This window comes from Hypomesus transpacificus, chromosome 9 (genome assembly GCF_021917145.1).
Source record: "Hypomesus transpacificus isolate Combined female chromosome 9, fHypTra1, whole genome shotgun sequence".
In the NCBI taxonomy this organism is placed as follows: Eukaryota; Metazoa; Chordata; class Actinopteri; order Osmeriformes; family Osmeridae; genus Hypomesus; species Hypomesus transpacificus.
The window spans coordinates 4,142,897-4,160,298 of record NC_061068.1 but is presented as its reverse complement, the minus strand read 5'-3'; the positions used below and the strand labels follow the sequence as shown (position 1 = coordinate 4,160,298).

Genomic DNA, 17,402 nt, shown 5'->3' with positions numbered 1-17,402 from the left:
TTCATTTATTGGATATTGGTCAGGAAAGAACAGTAGAAGCTGCTGTTAGGATTCTAACAGCTTCAGGGTTCTGAACTCAGTGAGGAAAGAACCTTCCAGACAGTACTCTGAAGAGGTAGCAGATGTCGACTAGAAAAAGACTTTTAATCAAATCATCTGAGGGAAACACAGGCGTAGTGACGAAAACCTGGCAGTAAATGAATAATATTATGCATGCAAATTGCGGGTGCCTTCCATGTGATTTGATTAAAGCTTTTGGGCTTCCAATATTAATAAGGGATGTATTTATTGAAAGATGCAAGTCACACCAGCCAATTCTAAGTCTCCAAATCACCAGAGAAATAGCTACACATACAGTGAGAGTAAGGGAGAGCGAGAGAAAGAGGGAGACAGAGAGAGAAAGAGTCAAAGAAAGAGTCAAAGAAAGAGGGGAAGAAAGAGATAGTGCTCTAATTATAGAACAGGACACTCACTGAGTACTAAATCAACTGTACAAATAAAACATCTAACTAAACATTTGATTTTCTCTGCCTTTTCACGTTCACCCACAGAGAATGAAAAGAGAGAAAAAAATAAAAAAATAAGCACAAACCAGCAGTAGCACACTCAAGCTGCAGGTCCTGGGATTTGAACCTCGGTCTCCACAGGTTGGAACATGTGTTCAAGGCTAGGCACCTTGTCAGCCTGCACCTGCTTTATGCTTTAAACAGACCAAAACAGTCCCTCATCACATTGCCTGTGGGAGCAGAGCTGAACAAACCTCCTCCATCTCTGTCATCTCCCCATTCATAATGCTGAAAGCTAGGACAATGTGCCTGTGACAGCAACATGCACTAGCATGGGACCTATATGCTAGGTATTATCCCAGAAAGGCAAATAGCTAACAACTAGCCTTGCGGCTGTAGCTAAAGATTAGCACAGCTAGCTTGGTGGTGATGTTATGCTAATGAGAAAGAGCCTGCTGTGGCCTTCAGTATGAGAGGGAGAAAGGCTCGTTCATCACTGTCATGCCAGGATTGAATCTCAATAAAGTTTAGTTTTAAATAATTCAACACTCCCCTAAAGTTTTCCAGCGCCTTATGAAGATGGCTGTTGGATATCTCTGTCACATTGACAGTGTGGTAAACAGTCAAATGGCATTTAGGTTTTGGTAATGAACTGCACTGACATCTACTCTGCATGTCCAAAATGTTAGAATTTGCATAACCCCTTATTCATCACAGCGATAGAACATGACTAGAAATAGATCTAGCTATTAGATAAACAACACTACATAGCTAGTAATGAAATATATAATTGGTAATTTAAATTTGGTGGCACAAAGGATTGTTATTACTAGCTCAATTGATTTGTTACATCTATCGTACATGAGCGACCAAAATATATTTGTTCATACCATTTATTTTATATCTCTAGGTAAACAATACATTCAAAGCATAATCAAATAAAAAACTGTTGACTCACATCCGAGACAATCAGTTTTAAAACAACTTCTGGTTCTATATGACCCTGTCACTGATATGACCCTGTCACTGATATGACCCTGTCACTTTCTGCCCTGGCCCCCAAGACACCTGTGGTGCGCTTGATTGAGTTCATTCTGTACGATAAAACCTACAGAGCCGTTCTGGAAGCGGCAACGTTGAGTTAAACCAAACATACCTAAACACTCAGGTCCCTCCCTCCTTCCCTTACCCCGGCTCCTACAGCTCCTGTATGCATTAGCAGTCAGGTGTTGCAGAGAGAAAGGCACCCCTGCCATCAGCACTTTGGTGCAACACTCAGAAGTGCTGAAACTGCAGAAACAGCATCAGGTAGGTAGAGCAGGGGTCAGATTCTTATAACAGGCACATTATTAGACACAACACCTTGTCATCCCCCATTTACATAGGCACACAATAACGTATGCAACACCCACCCTTCCACCCGGGAAATGAAAAGTCCTTTCAAGGTGGTCCCTGGCCCTCACATGAAATATGATTTCTAAAGCTTCAATGGCCCCCGGAGTGCTTTGATGTCGAGTGGTACAATACGGGTACACCACAGTGCTTTGTGAGTCTCCTGTCCTTCGCTGCGTCGACACCTCAGAGGGCGATCGAAACAAATCAGAGAGAGAGAGGCACTGGACAAAAGACTTCTGAACGCCCCCCCCCCCGTGTGCAGGGCTGCTGTTGTGACCGTCCTCACGACCTCGACAACTACCCTGAACGCCCCGCTTGCTTACACAAGGGTTCATAAACTACTTTGCACACAAATAGTAGGATACATGTTTAATATACAGTGTAGTATTGCTTTTGGAAAGGTAGCAAGTTTCCCCCATGATACTACCTTGGAATATGAATTCTACAAAAACAGAGTCTCTAAATGGAGAGTTGTGCTGTGATGAGATATTCAGACGCAGTTTTGCTCCCATCTGGGCCCCTGATCGCGTTCATTTGGACCACACAACTTCCAAGACTGTCTAAACACCTGGGATGAATTCAGTCGGCGAAAACAAAATGGAGTGGGATCTGTAATGGTGGCTCTGTAATGAGTTAACACGGAGGAACAGCAGCAGACGGACTCCCGTCTCTGTGTGTTATTGAATCAACATCTCTCCTGTGGGGAATAGATAGACTTGGTGTTTATAGTTAGCCACAGCACAGCTCTGGCTTCATTCTCATTCAATTGGCTTTTCATTTTGCAGGGCGGGAGAGCTCAGTTACGGGCATGGGTTCTGGGGAATATGTAGGGGGGGGGGGGGGGTAGCTGGAGAGGGGCTGGTGGCTGGGGAAGGAGGGGGGGCAGGAGAGGGGCTCATGGCTGGTGATTTCCCCAGGGACTGGGCTAGTTTAAGCAGAGGGACCAATTGCTGCAGCACAGCCACAGGTAAGCAGGCAGTATGGAGGGAAGGAGGAGGGAGGAAGGAGGGGTGGAACAGCTGCCCAACTGCCCCCTGGGATTCAGAGTCAAGCCAGAGATGACTGGCTCAGATGTTCTACTGCCATTACATTACAGACCACTTCAGCTCAGCAGCACCAGGACAAGTATCTAGCCCCTGGACTCCAGCCTCTGACCTCCTGCCTTTAGCCCCAGCCCCTTCCCCAGCCTCAGCCCCAGCCTCAGCCCTAGTCCCAGCTCCATTCTCTAGTCTTTATCTTCCTGATTGCCATAGCCTGGGGGGAGAACGTGTCGGAGAGAAAGAGGTCAAACAGTGGGAGAGTTCAGATGCTGCGGTTCCTGGTGTACTGATGTGCTGTAGGGAGGTGGGCTGTGAGGAAGAAAGGAAAGGAGGAGAGAGGGGGAGACAGAGAGGAGAGACGCACTGTCAGCTTGTAATGGCATCTTCATGCTCTGCTTGGCAAACAGGAGCTGATAGGCCCAGTGTGTTTCTGCTCAGGTGTGTTGAATTATTAACCCGGAGCAGAGAGGAGAAGACCATCACCCTCCACACTCTACTGTGGATGAACTAGTCATGTAGCGGTCAGTGTGTGGTGTGTGTGTGGGTGTGTGTGGGTGTGTGTGAGTGTGTGAGAGGGGGGGTGCAGAGAGAAAGGAGTATTAAAAGAATACACTGACCTGCTTCAGCTCATAAAAGCTGCATGTATCTGACAGCTGGAAGATGCCAGTGAGGCTGTCCTGTTTGCTAGAATATTCAGAGCTATGGAACATCTCGTTCCTGACGTTATTGTGTCTCCAGCGGGGCTGTGCGTTTAAGTGGAACCATACGTGCGCTGTGAAATCTCTACTTAGCTCCGTGATCAGCCCTGTCAAATACGGAAGCTACTGTACAGCAACATGAAGTGACATTAATCAAGAAACAACCTTCAGAGGACTAGCGTCGTGCATACTAATGTGAGACAGGTTCCTAATGGGAGGACAGGGGGGAGGAATGAGAGAGGGATGAGAGGGAGAGAGAGGAGGAGGGGGAGGGAGGAGCAGCCTGGAAACCCAGCCACCAGGAAGAGAAGCAACATCAAAGGAGGGGTGCGGGATTCTTCATCACACCCCTGCAGAAGAGCTCTCAGAGGAAGTTGAGGAAGGGAGGAAGGGAAAGGAAGGGATGTGGGGGTTGGGCACCCCACAAAAAGGGAAGAGGAGGTAATGAAGAACCATGAGGAGGAAGGAAGGGGAAAAAGGAGAAGGGGAGAAGAAGATAAGACCAAAAAAAGGAGAGAGAAAGGAGGATAAGGAGGGAGTCGGAAATGAGAGAGAGAAATAAAGAGAGAGAGGGAGAGGGAGAGGGAAAGAGAGAGAGAGAGAGAGAGAGAGAGAGTGTCTCCCTTTCTGCTCGTCTCCATGTAAAGCCCTGTGTCCTCCAGACTGTCCCCTGGTGTCATTGGCCAGCAGACTCTCTAATCTCTGCTTCCACACTGCAGAGACTTCACAATGATACGCCCTCTCTATCTATCTCTCCCTCACTCGCTCCTTCAGGTAGACAGAGACAGAGTTAAAGAGAGAGACAGAGACAGAGAGAGGAAGAGGAAGAAGGAGAGGAGGCCGAGGAGAGAGGTCAACAGAGAGCGGAAGGAGAAAAAGAGAACGAGACAGAAGGAGGAGAGGGGAAACAGGAGAGAGCCGAGGGAGGGAGGCCGAGCGGGAGATAGAGAGGATGGGGGAAAGAGCTTGTGGGAATGATAGCACACTGCGCCGACAGCGGGCAGTCTTAATGAAGAGTGTCGTTGCAGCGATGAGAAAATTGCCTCTGGAATGACTTTCTGATAGGAGTAGCAGCTGCCTGCTGCAGACAGGAGCCTGGTTAACAACCTGGAGGGTCGTAGTGACATAGGGGAGATTAGCCCCGAACCAGCACCCAGAGGGGCACCAATGCCCAGACTAGCAGACTTCCGCTCCCCAAACACATGTCAATGACCCTCGAGACCAACGCTCCAGATCATGTGATTTTGCCGCTGTTCTCCCGCAGTCGGCTTCCACCATCCGGCCAAAACACAACATTTACATTTAGTCATTTAGCAGACGCTCTTATCCAAAGCGACTTACAGTAAGTACAGGGACATTCCCCCCGAGGCAAGTAGGGTGAAGTGCTTTGCCCAAGGACACAACGTCATTTGGCACCACAGGGAATCGAACTGGCATCCTTCAGATTACTGGCTCGATACTCTAACCGCTCAGGCACCTGACTCCAACATGCTCCTAAAGGCGGGCTTGATGACCCAGGGATGTCCTCAGCAGGACTGAGGCAAAATCACTTAGTAAACTCGGCTGACTTAGTTCACTTAATAAGTTAAATGAACACTGGTGCACTTTGACTAGTGTGAAGAATCGCCAACCAGAGGGAAGGCAGGGAGGAGAAAACCAAGAGAGGGACGAATGGTGAATAGGGAGAGACTGGAGGAGTAAACCCCAGGCATGATGAGTCGCTCTGTCCTCTGTCCTGTCAAGCTTTTTTGATTGGACGTGCTGGGAGACAGAGCAGAGGTCATCCCTAGCTGGAGGCTGTGGGTCAGAACAGTCCAGCCAGACAGCCAGACAGCCAGACAGACAGCCAGACAGCCAGCCAGACAGCCAGCCAGACAGCCAGACAGCCAGACAGCCAGACAGCCAGCCAGCCAGCCAGACAGCCAGCCAGACAGCCAGACAGCCAGCCAGCCAGCCAGCCAGCCAGCCAGCCAGCGACACAGATTCAACTCTAACTCAGTTACAACTTTGACCAACTGTGCAGGGACAACTGATCTTGCCGATGCTAAATGTTTGGGTCAGTGTTGTGTAGTTTGGTTCTGAGTGAAACTCTGAAAAGATAAGACTTTTCTTGCTTCTCTGAGCAGAGGGCCAGGTGTGGTGCTGGTGGTTGTGTGGGCACGGCATGGCACCAGCAGGGGGCCTACCTTGATGGGCTTCTTGGGGGGCTGCTCCTCGTTGTTCTCGGCCTCCTCGTGCTCCTTGCTGCCCTGGGGCAGGTTGGAGTAGTTGGCCAGGCTGCTGAGCAGTGACGACACCATAGGACTGGTGTCCATCTCCTCCTACACACACACACACACACACACACACACACACACACACACACACACACACACACACACACACACACACACACACACCCGCACACACACAGGCACACAAACACACAGACACAATGTCAGAAAATGGATGCCACATTGAGCAAAGCCTTTGAGGTTCAAGAAATGTTTTTTTTTTCCAGTGTTGAAAGGTTGGATCTAATCCAAAAGCCAAAATGATACCTTATCCATTTTGCGTTGCTGTTTTGGTATCAGGTATCAGTTTAACTTGAAGTCCCTTCAGGATACCTGAGCTTTTCTGAATTTAGTTTTCTGTGTTCCAGTGAAGTAAATGGACTTTGTTCAAGTCTTTGTCTGTAGCAGTTTTTTACGTGCCTGTATTAACCTGAGGTCCCCACTCGCCCTTCAGATGATAATTACCCTCATTAATCGATGTCAAGCCCCTTATTCAATCACAAGCCGAATCGAGGAGGTGTGTGTGTGTGTGTGTGTGCGTGCGTGTGTGCCTGCACGAGCATGTCTGTGTGTGTGTGTGTGTGTGTGTATGTATGTGCGTGTGTGTGCGCACCTCAAACAAGGCCATGTGCTTGCTGTCATACTGCTGGCTCTTCTCTGCTGCATCGCTGCTGTTGATGAACGGACTGCTTTCCTTGGGGTTACCGTCACCTAGGAGATACACACACACACACACACACAAAGAAAAATATGTAATTAGATCATGTATTACTCCAAAACAGAGGATTAGACAAACTCTAGACAGGTGTGAGTAGAGTTCATCTCGAGACAAAGTCATATGATGGCGGCGTTCATAATCAACATCAGCATCAACACTGCATGACAGACATGTTATCCAGGGTCATTATTCATGATGACTGTTATCAGGACCTGGTTGTCTGTATGTTTCTCCCTCCGTATGATCAAGGCCATGTGGCAGACATGCCCCCTCTCCTCCAAGACACGCCCCCTTTCCTACAAGACACGCCCCCTCTCCTCCAAGACACGCCCCCTTTCCTCCAAGACACGCCCCCTCTCCTCCCCCGCCGGGACCAACAGTGATGTCATCGCCGTGACAGCGTGTTGCCGGCGCTCTGCAGCAGAGGCATCCAGCGAGTCTTCGAAATCACCCCCCCCGAGGCATAAGGAATACCCCCCCAAATGAGGCGCTGTGTTTAACAAGGCCGTAGCCATGGAGTCAACATTGGGGGGGGACATTTTTAGGATAATTTTGGACAGCGGCCTGTTGTAGCGTAGCACATTTATATTTTTATATCAATATATTGGGGGGGATTTTGACCAGATTTGAATATGTATTGCGTATTATGATTACGGCCTTGGTGTTTAATGTCCTCTCGGAAATGGGGGGGTTGAAGACCAAGGTGTTGACTGAGGCTGGCCTGTGACAGTCATTCTGTGCTGGTGTGTGGGTTCGGCTAAACCTCCTGGCATGTTGCCCTGACGATGCTGCCAGGTTCAAACGCTGTGCCACAAACACAGAGATCTGAGACAGACCCCGATCAGAAACACTCTCTTGCCCTCTCTCTCTCTGTCTCTCTGTCTCTCTGTCTCTCTCTCTCTCTCTCTCTCTCTCTCTCTCTCTCTCTCTCTCTCCCTCCCTCCCTCCCTCCCTCCCTCCCTCCCTCCCTCCCTCCCTCCCTCCCTCTCCCTCTCCCTCTCCCTCTCCCTCTCCCTCTCTCTCTCTCTCTCCCTCTCCCTCTCTCTCTCTCTCTTTCCCTCGGTATCTCTCTCTCTCTCCTGGGGTCATGTGTTGGAACGAGCGCCATACTGCGCCTTGCGTCTGAGCTATTTTAAGAGAGGCCACGGCAGCCATGACGCCCGGGGGAGGGCATCGCTCGCTGCCGGCCCCCTCAGCACTCACACGCTCCCCTCCCTACGAGAGAGCGAGGAAGAAGGAAGGAGGAAGGAGGAGAGGACAGCCAGAGACATGGAGGGAGAGGACAGTGTTGGGAGAGGTAGAGAGGTGGAGGGAGGGCATGGTGGAGGGAGATGTAGAGAGGTGGAGGGAGGGGGAGAGACAGAGATAGATTGAGTCGATGGGAGCTGGGAAGACAGAGAAGGGAGGAGGATGTAGAGAGATGGGGAGATACGGACGATGGACAGGGAACATACACCACACACAGGAAAGAACAATCAGAATGGGTAGAGAGAGAGAGAGAGAGAGATAGATAGAGAGAGGCTGAAAGAGACAGATAGAAAAAAAAAGAATACTAAAAGATGAAAGGCATCTGCAGTCCTACTTAGACTTCAGCAGGCTTCATCCCACACCCAGACCAGAATACACACTCTGGCTAAAAGGTAGGCAGGGCCGTGGGTTGGAGAGCATCCTGTCTCTGAATACCCCAGCAGGCCAGGCCAGCCCGCAGGTTGGAGCTGCAGGGGGCTCTGTGGGCCAGATAAGGTGCACGACTGATCACCCCAAACCGGAAATGAACATTGAGCTTGATCCTTAATGCTGTGAATATGCCTCAGTGTACACAATCACACATTCCATCCATAAACAGACTCACACACGCATACACAGACACACACGGTCACATTTCTGCACGCACGCATGCACATGTTAAAGTGTTGGAGCACACACGCCCACACACAGTTGGTTGACAGTTCTCCGAGGTACAGCTCTTAACAAAGCCAGGGACGAGGGATGACACAGTGGTCATGTGGTGGTTGTCAGGGTAACGCCCTGAGGGGGCGACACACAGCCCTCCCGTCCTAAAATCACAGATCTCTCCACGGAACATTCCTCCTGATAGCCAATTAACTCCAACTCAGACATCAAAGGGATGCTGACTGTTCTAGAAGACTGAAGCTTCTGGTAGTCACCGCGGTGACCATCTCCCCTCACTTATCCCTGATCTCTCATATCCTATTGGTCGTCAATCTGACGGTCGCCCTGGGCGACCAGCCAGAGATTTGGTGAACCGGGTATCTGCAGAGATGAAACTGCACCCCCGTCGACATCAATGGACTGAAACAAAATCATATCCTGAATCTTAGAGGGTACACATTTACTGGATAAAGAAAAGCACCCCAAAAAACGTTGCAAATTTCCACCGTTCATAGTCCAGGAATTATTCCATTGATCACAATTATTACAAAGACGTTTTTAAATGATTTCTTAGAACAGCAGATAATCAGTTCAAGAAGAAAATCCCGTAATGTGGCCTCAGACATCCTATCAGAGAATTTGTCTGATGTTTTCGAGGTACTATGATCTCATAAAGTTTGCCAAGCACTCTGAACCATACAGATAGGCTCCAGAATGTGTTAACCCATGTGCTGCCTTCGGGTTTCATAACGAGCCTTCGTTGTGTTCACCCAATTTTACCCAAAACAAAAACAAATAAAAATGATTATCTTTTAACCTTCGCAGTCTGAGACAGCCCAACAGTTAAAAGACAATGCTTCATTTTTTTGTAAGTGGGAAAGTTGTGACGCAATACGACGGTGGGTCACAATGACTGATGGGTCAGAATGACCCGAAGATAACACAAGGGTTAAGTCATTTTCATGTTTGCAGATGCCTTAGCGGTGATGCAACTCATTTGAAATGTCATTGTGATACATGTCCAATCCATGCTCAAACATGTTGTGATGGTCCACAGGTTCATTTAGCATCTCCGTGCAGCATTCCATCTCAGAAAGACAAACACACACACCCTCTCAGAGGCTGTTAGCTAGGTCCGATTCTGACTGGCAGCTGGTGTCCAAAATGTGTCTCTGTGCCTAGTTGATACCCGACATCCTTGCACGTGTGTGTATTTGTGTGTGTGGTGTGTGCATGTGTGTGTGTGTGGCCGCCTGCATGTGTGTGAAAGTGTGTGTGTGTGTCTGTTTGAGAGCCCCCCTGCCAGCTACATGACATCCTCTAATGTGGTGACAAGCCAAGCGTCTCGTCAGCCCTTAATGAGGCATGATGGGAAATCCCCATCGGATGGGTTAGCCCTACGGTGACATCATCACCCTCAGGAATTCAGGGACCCCCGTCAGACACCGATGGGACTCTATGCATGGGTCAAATACGCCAGTGCAAATATTTGAACTACTTGAGATACTTTGAACACAGAGGTGTCCCCCATGGTGTCTGTGTTCTCAAGGATCCGCAGCCCAGCTTCATACATTTCTGCCTGCGGTTCAGCTAACTGTTCACATCCTAGCTAGCCTACAGGCCTGCTAGCAGACAGTGCTAAATAGTTTAGCTTCAATGCTAGAGGTCTGTCACCTAGCTAGCTTAGCCTCTGTGCTAAAGGGCTTTCACCTAGCTAGCTTAGGCTTTCTGATAGAGGGGCATAACCTAGCTTAGCCCGCCTACACGGGGTCTGTAACCTAGCTTATCTTGTCGGTTAGCAGTGTGTACTGTGTGTATGCAACACAGAAAAGCCTACAGGTTTGCTAGTGGTGTGTATCCTAGCAAGCTTGATTCCAAATTCCAAGCTGGGGGAGCAGGTTTAGTGGCAGTGCAGCCAGGGAAAGAGAGGACTGCTGAGGGGTTGAGCCAGCAAAGCTGTGTGTGTGTGTGTGTCCGCAGCTATCTGCGCTAAGCCCCAGTGGAGCCTAGGAACATAGATAGAGTGGTGTGTGTTTGTGTGTGGATGTGTGTGTGGATGTGTGTGTGTGTGTGTGTGTGGATGTGTGTGTGTGTGTGTGTATGTGTGTGTGTGTGTGTGTGTGTGTATGTGTGTGTGTGTGTGTGTGTGTGTGTGGGAGGCTGACCCTGTGAGGGGTCTGTACAGAGCTACATCCCTCCTAATGCTTGGGAGGTTGTCCTGGGGGAGGGTGGGGGGTGGGTGGGGGGTGGGTGGTTGGGGGGTGGGTGGGTGCAGTAATTGGTAACCTGTGGAGCTTGACAGGGCTGGGAGGAAGGAGCCAGAAGGGACGGAGGATGAGAGGAAGAACAAATATAAGAGTGCCATGCATTACGATTACGAGACCAGGGAGAAGCTAGGGAGGATAGACAACAAAATAGAGAGAAGACAGAAAGACAAATGTCTGTACAGCCGTGGCCAAAAGTATTGGGAGTGACGTACAATTTTGAGTTTGCAAAGCTTGCTGGGCCTTGGCATCAAATGACTGCTAACATCATTTCAGTAAGTCATATCATCAGCACAGGGGAAAGTGTGAACTAGTTCTAGCCAGGTGAAATCACTCTATCATTCTGATTGGATTTTAAGAGCAGATTGACTGCTGTAAAATGGGGGACGATTAACATATCTTGAAAATGTGCCTTATTGTATTCTATAGAAATATATGAAACATGTGAAAACATTTTCCTCAAATACTGAACCAGCAAACTTTGCAAAACATTGTCATTGCCAACACTTATAGCCACGACTGTAGAAAGAGAGGAGGGTGGGGGCACTTTTTCATCATGAGGTCATGGTTTACAAACTCTCCTAAACTTCCGAGCGGCCAGCAAACCAATTTATCTCAGAAACATAATTCCCCCCTCAATGCTTAACTGGTGCCAGCAGTGCCCATCACAATCCAGTTTTTATTACACTTGGCACATCTCTGGACAAGAAGCACCACTAGAGTACTCAGCAGACTGTGACAGAAGGAAATAAGGTGGAGAGAGAGGGAGAGGGAGAGAGACAAAGGGAGTAGGGTAGAAAGAAAAGAGGGGGGGAGGGGGTAGTTATTGCCAAGTCTGATTGGATAACGACGAGTTCTCCACTCGCCAGGTCTGATCTAAAGTGATAGGCTATCATCTGGCTGGGTCTGTGACAAGGCCCGTGATAGAATCATGCAGGTGTGAATCTCAGCAGAACACATTAACACCTCAGCTGCCTCTGTGGACTGCCTCTCCTCAGCTCCCACATCCCTCCATCCCTCCATCCCTCCATCCCTCCATCCCTCCATCCAACTGTCTACCAGTATCCCTACTGGGAGAGAAAAGCAATCTAGCCACAGCCCAGGTGACGAGAGTGTACACAAGGGTGAGGTCACCATCTCAGAGCTTCTGTCAACACCCCCCCTCTCATCTCCTCTCCTGTTCTCTCCTCTCCCTTCCCTCCTCTCCCTGCTCTCCTCTTCGCTCCTCACCTCCCTTCTCCCCCCCCCCCCCCGTCTCTTCTCCTCTCTGTTGACAGCTAGACAGCGGGGCACTGCACCGCTGAGTGCAGCGGATGGACAGACACAGAAAACCCATCTCACCAAGACCAGGACGCTAGCCTGGAGGAGGAGGTGGAGAGAGAGGTAGAGAGAGGGAGAGAGAGAAAGAGAGAAGTAGTGAGCATGTGTGTAAAAACGAGCAGCTGTCCAATGAGTGAGTGTATGTGTGTGAGGGTGTATGCGTGTGTTATTTGTTGTGTGTGTGTGTGTGTGTGCGTGTGTACAGAGGACATATCAAACAGATCATTTCACTTCAAAAGACCCTTTAGTGTCCTTTTGAAGTGGCCAAATTCTCTTTATCATACAATAGCGAGCAACAGTCTCCGCCGCTCGACGTTGGTTCAAACGCTCCAGTCTCTTCCTAGCTGTCTTACACATGCAAGGGGGTCCAGTTTGTCGCTGAGTCAGATGACAATCACATATGTGAACTGTGTTCTCGTCAACACAGGACAGGCTGAGTCCCACTCAACTTTAAGTGCAAACATCTTAGTTATTAGCTTGCTTAAGTCAATTTGGCTGCCAGTGCACCAAAGTGTACACTGACACTTAAAATAGCGTGTCGTCTACTTAAATGAAGTAACTAGAAAAGCCATTTGTAATAGAAACAAGTGGAAACAAGACGATCACACTGGGTTGGATGTGCAGGTGTTGCCGTGTAGATGAGCGTCCAGACAGCAGACCTCCAGACCCTCGTACCCGTGTGGCCCCCACAGATCTTCAGGACCATGGACAGAGTCAGCAGCAGCACAGGAGGCCAGGACACCAAACAACCCACCCACCAAACCACCACTCCGGAATCTCCATGGCGACCGAATGAAGCCTGAGAGGCCCTTGTTGTGATTTTCCAGAGGATTTTCCATTGGATAAGAGCCTTTCATGTGGTTCTCCTGTTACCCCTGCCAACAAGCACCAAGACAGGTCTAAAGGTTTCCTCAAGGATCACAATGACTCTTGCTTAGAGACGTGTTGCTCTTGTTGGCCCGTGGTAACTGATTTAAATTGTACTCGCTGTGAATATTTTTTACTGTTGCTTGCTTTTTCTACAGGTACACTTACTCTTTTAGTGATTCATGTTGTTTAATTGTAACTTGTTTAACTACATGCTCTTATGGTTCTTCCCTTTGGCACTTATTTTTGGTTGTTCACAATATGTGCTTCATGTTTGGGCTGCCCACAATGCTTTGGGGCTATCTTGTTGTTATTATCAGTGACCTATGCACTTTGTGAAGCTCTCTCTTGGAAGTCGCTTTGGATAAAATTGTCTGCTAAATGAATAATGTAAATGTGGTAGAATACTGGATGCTAGATATGCCAGGTAGACCTCATCAGCTCTCACCTGGCTTGTACTGTGTTTGATATCCTTCATAATGTCTCCCTGAATGGGGCTCGTACACAAGCAATGACCAGGAATCCCAGTTGATGACGCTACAGTACGTGCAATCCGATACTTTAATAATTCATCCTTTGGAATCATATGCATGGTTTGCCTTCATACTGAAGCCAAGCATCCCTTCCAGACAGTTTCCCACTAAAAGCCTCACACCCAAAACCTCCTCAGGATCCCAGCTTTCGCTTGTTTTGACTCCCAGCTCAGCGCCACCCAGGCACTCACGTCTCCATAGTGACAGGTTTGGTTTCTCTACGAGCTGGATCAGTTCTACGCTGCTCTGCACAGCACATCCACCAGCTGTGGATAAGCCTGCCACAAACATTCATATACGTCCCAATCAAAAATGTGCCGTTTCTACAGCAACGGGGAGAGGCAGAAAAGGTCAAGATCCAGTCCAGTGTGGTCAGTGTGTGTGTGTGTGTGTGTGTGTGTGGGTGTGTGGGTGTGTGTATAGATCAGACATGATGAGGACAATTTATGAGGCTATAAACTTCAAGAGGGGAGTCACATGACCAAGGAAAGACTATCTCTCCATCTTTCTCTCCATCTTTCTCTCCATCTTTCTCTCCATCTTTCTCTCCCTCTCCCTCTCCCTCTCCCTCTCCCTCTCCCTCTCCCTCTCCCTCTCCCTCTCCCTCCCTCCCTCCCTCTCTCTTTTCTCTCTCTCTCTCTCTCTCTCTCTCTCTCTCTCTCGCTCTCTCTCGCTCTCTCTCGCTCTTTCTGCTTCTCGTTCTCAGGTCTGGCCAGGTCTGATAAGACTCCTACAGTCAGGATATATCTGCTGCTTCAGTAGAGGAGCATTACCTGGCCGCGCTAACATTGCCCAGCCTTTTTACTGATACCCTGTGTGTGTGTGCATGCGTGTGTGTGTGTGAGTGTGTGTATGCGGTGTGTGTAAGCCCCACTGCAAGGCTGAGACCTGCGTGTAAGGCTAATCTTCCAGGCATTTCTACTCTCTGGAGGATAAATAAATAATGGACAGCATTCAGGATAGACAGAGATGAGAGAACACAGCTTACACTCTGCTCCTCAGAAACAGACAGACAGGCGGACAGACAGACAGAGAGAGAGAGAGCGAGAGACAGAGACAGACAGGCAGGTGTGTATTACTGTGTGTATCTATGTACGTTTGTGCTTGTGTGCGTGTGAGTCTGCATGAGCCCTGGTGGGACTACTGACTCACACGATGGAGCGTCTAGCTTTGATCGCTCTTGAATTATGCATAATATCTCTCCGTGGTGTGTGTGTGTACCTCTCTATTGTGTGTGTGTGTGTGTGTATGGAGCTAAGCCAGGGACTGCAGAGGCACTGACAGTGACTGATATCTGCTTTAGACTGTTTTGCCCTTCTCAAACACAGAACACACACGCGCACACACACTTTCAGTGAGATGGATGTGTCCTTGTCAGCAGGCCTATGTGAAGGTTAACAACATTACCTAACACTCTCTACATGTTTAATTGGCTGCCTCACAGCATGTGAATAAAACACTCTCTGGAACATTGTTACTTTCATGTGAGTTCTACCACACAGGCACACACACACACACACTGAGGTAAAATAACTGGTTTGGAGAGAGCATCACCCAGACAACACATCAGAGTTAAATTGTTGCCTGAATTGTTGAATGTTGTCCCTCCCTCCGTCCCTCCGTCCCTCCGTCCCTCCGTCCCTCCGTCCCTCCCTCCCTCCCCCCCCTCCCCCTCCCCCTCCCCCTCCCCCTCCCCCTCTCCCTCTCCCTCTCCCTCTCCCTCTCCCTCTCCCTCTCCCTCTCCCTCTCCCTCTCTCTCTCTCTCTCTCTCTCTCTCTCTCTCTCAGTTACATCATGCCTGTCTATGGCCTCGTCTCCCTCTGCGTCTGGCAGGATGATAAGGGCCTCCGGAGAGTTCCGTAGCGGAATGGAACAGCAAAGCCTGGAAGGTTCTCGCTGAGGCAGAGTCTCAGGGGGGCCATGGGTAGGGGGTGGTAGGGGTATGTGGAGGGTGGTGTGGAGGGTAGGGGGGTAAGGGGGGGCGACAACCAATGGTGGATGAGGGGCGTGTGTGCTGGAATTATGTGCTGGCTCATGGCAGCATGGCAGCATGGGGGTGTGAACGCTGCTCGTTACTCTTGGTGACAGGAAGCAGGTAGCAGGTGATCCATCTCTCTCTCTCTCTCTTTCCCTCCCTCCCCCTCTCCAGAGATGTGATCAACTGCTGCCAAGATGCCAGGGAGTCCAATGCCACCATTTTGGTTGGTCCATGTTGCCTGTTGGAATGTCTTCCAGGTTATTGGCTCTCTAATCGCTAATCAACAGGAGGGTTCACTGAGATTAGTGACTCAGATTCACAGTGTCAACACAGCTGACACAAGGTACATGTTGCTATGGAGACACGAGGAGAGGGAAGCACATTCCGGCCAATAGAGATTATAATATCTAAATGTCTAACTAAATACAACATTTAACCTTACTGTTTTACATGAGAGAAAGAACAGGAAAAGCCAATGAGCATCTCAACTCCTAACTCTGACTCTGGGAGTCAGGTGGCTGAGAGGTTAGGGAATCAGGCTAGTAATCTGAAGGTCGCCAGTTCGATTCCCGGCCGTGCCAAATAACGTTGTGTCCTTGGGCAAGGCACTTCACCCTACTTGCCTCGGGGGAATGTCCCTGTACTTACTGTAAGTCGCTCTGGATAAGAGCGTCTGCTAAATGATTAAATGTAATGTAACTCTAAAAGGCACCTTGACACCTGATATAGTCGTGTATGATGTAGTTCGATGCCGGCTTAAGCTGGAGGATTTGTTGGCAGATTTATGTGAGTCGATCTTTACATTTGTACTCAGGTGGGTTAAGATGAGTTCACCTAAATGCTTAGCATCGCTGGTATTGTTCTACTATTGTTCTGTCATCCAGACTCTAAACCATCCCATTTAGCAGTAGTCTGAACAATACAACAAGCTGGCTATGTGTTGGGAATATTACATTTCTGGGTTTGTGTGACGGTGTGTGTGTGTGTGTGTGACGTGCTGTGAACAGCCAAGCATGCAGAACCCATCACTCACCAGCTAACACCCAGTACCTCCCCCCACCACACACACACACACACACACACACACACACACACACACTCTGCAGGATGACTGACAGCAATGAGGACACTCCAGCTGAATAAAACATGAATTCAGACACACTGTCAGGAGACAGAACTTCTCTGGATGTGACAGATGTGTGTGTGTGTGTGTGTGTGTGTGCGCGCACATGTATGTCTTTCTGCGTGCGTTTGGGTATCTGTGTGTTTGTGTAAACAGTCTGTGTGCGTATGTGTGTGTCTGTGGGATTTACATGTTTATGTATCCATAAAACTCTCTCAACCTCTTTTCCAATAGTATGCCTAATTACCTGTTGGAAAACCATCAAAACAAAGCATAGCCAAGCTAAGCAGGGCAGGGCAGGGCAGGGCAGGGCAGGGCAGAGCAGGGCAGGGCAGAGCAGGGCAGGGCAGAGCAGAGCAGGGCAGAGCAGAACAGGGCAGAGCAGGGCAAGGCAGAGCAGGGCAGAGCAGGGCAAAGCAAGGCAGGGCAGAGCAGAGCAAGGCAGGGCAAAGCAGGGCAAAGCAGGGCAGAGCAGGGCAAAGCAGAGCAGAGCAAGGCAGAGCAGAGCAGAGCAAGGCAGAGCAAGGCAGAGCAGGGCAGAGCAGGGCAGGGCAGAACAAGGCAGAGCAGAGCAGGGCAGAGCAAGGCAGAGCAGGGCAGAGCAGGGCAGAGCAAGGCAGAGCAGGGCAGAGCAGAGCAGAGCAGAGCCGAGCAGAGCAGAGCAAGGCAGGGCATGTCTTCATTTTTGGCCAGTTGGAGATGACATGTTCATTCCTGTGCTGCCTGAGGCCGTCCTGCAGCCTGGGCAAGTCTCCCAGTCGCTCAGGTGGACCGCAGTGGTCAGGCTCAGCACA

The 17,402-nt window shown here is 49.4% G+C and overlaps 1 protein-coding gene across 1 annotated transcript in view; it reads right to left on the bottom strand.

Annotated features, from left to right (window-relative positions):
- Positions 1 to 17,402, bottom strand: part of slc12a5a (solute carrier family 12 member 5a) — a 41,545-nt gene that overhangs the window by 20,083 nt on the left and 4,060 nt on the right. Inside the window, exons 2-3 of the mRNA XM_047025443.1 lie at positions 6,526 to 6,623; positions 5,826 to 5,960 (exon numbers count right to left, since the gene is read on the bottom strand). Coding sequence (XP_046881399.1) covers positions 5,826 to 5,960; positions 6,526 to 6,623 — 233 coding nt within the window. The remainder of the gene's footprint in view (positions 1 to 5,825; positions 5,961 to 6,525; positions 6,624 to 17,402) is intronic.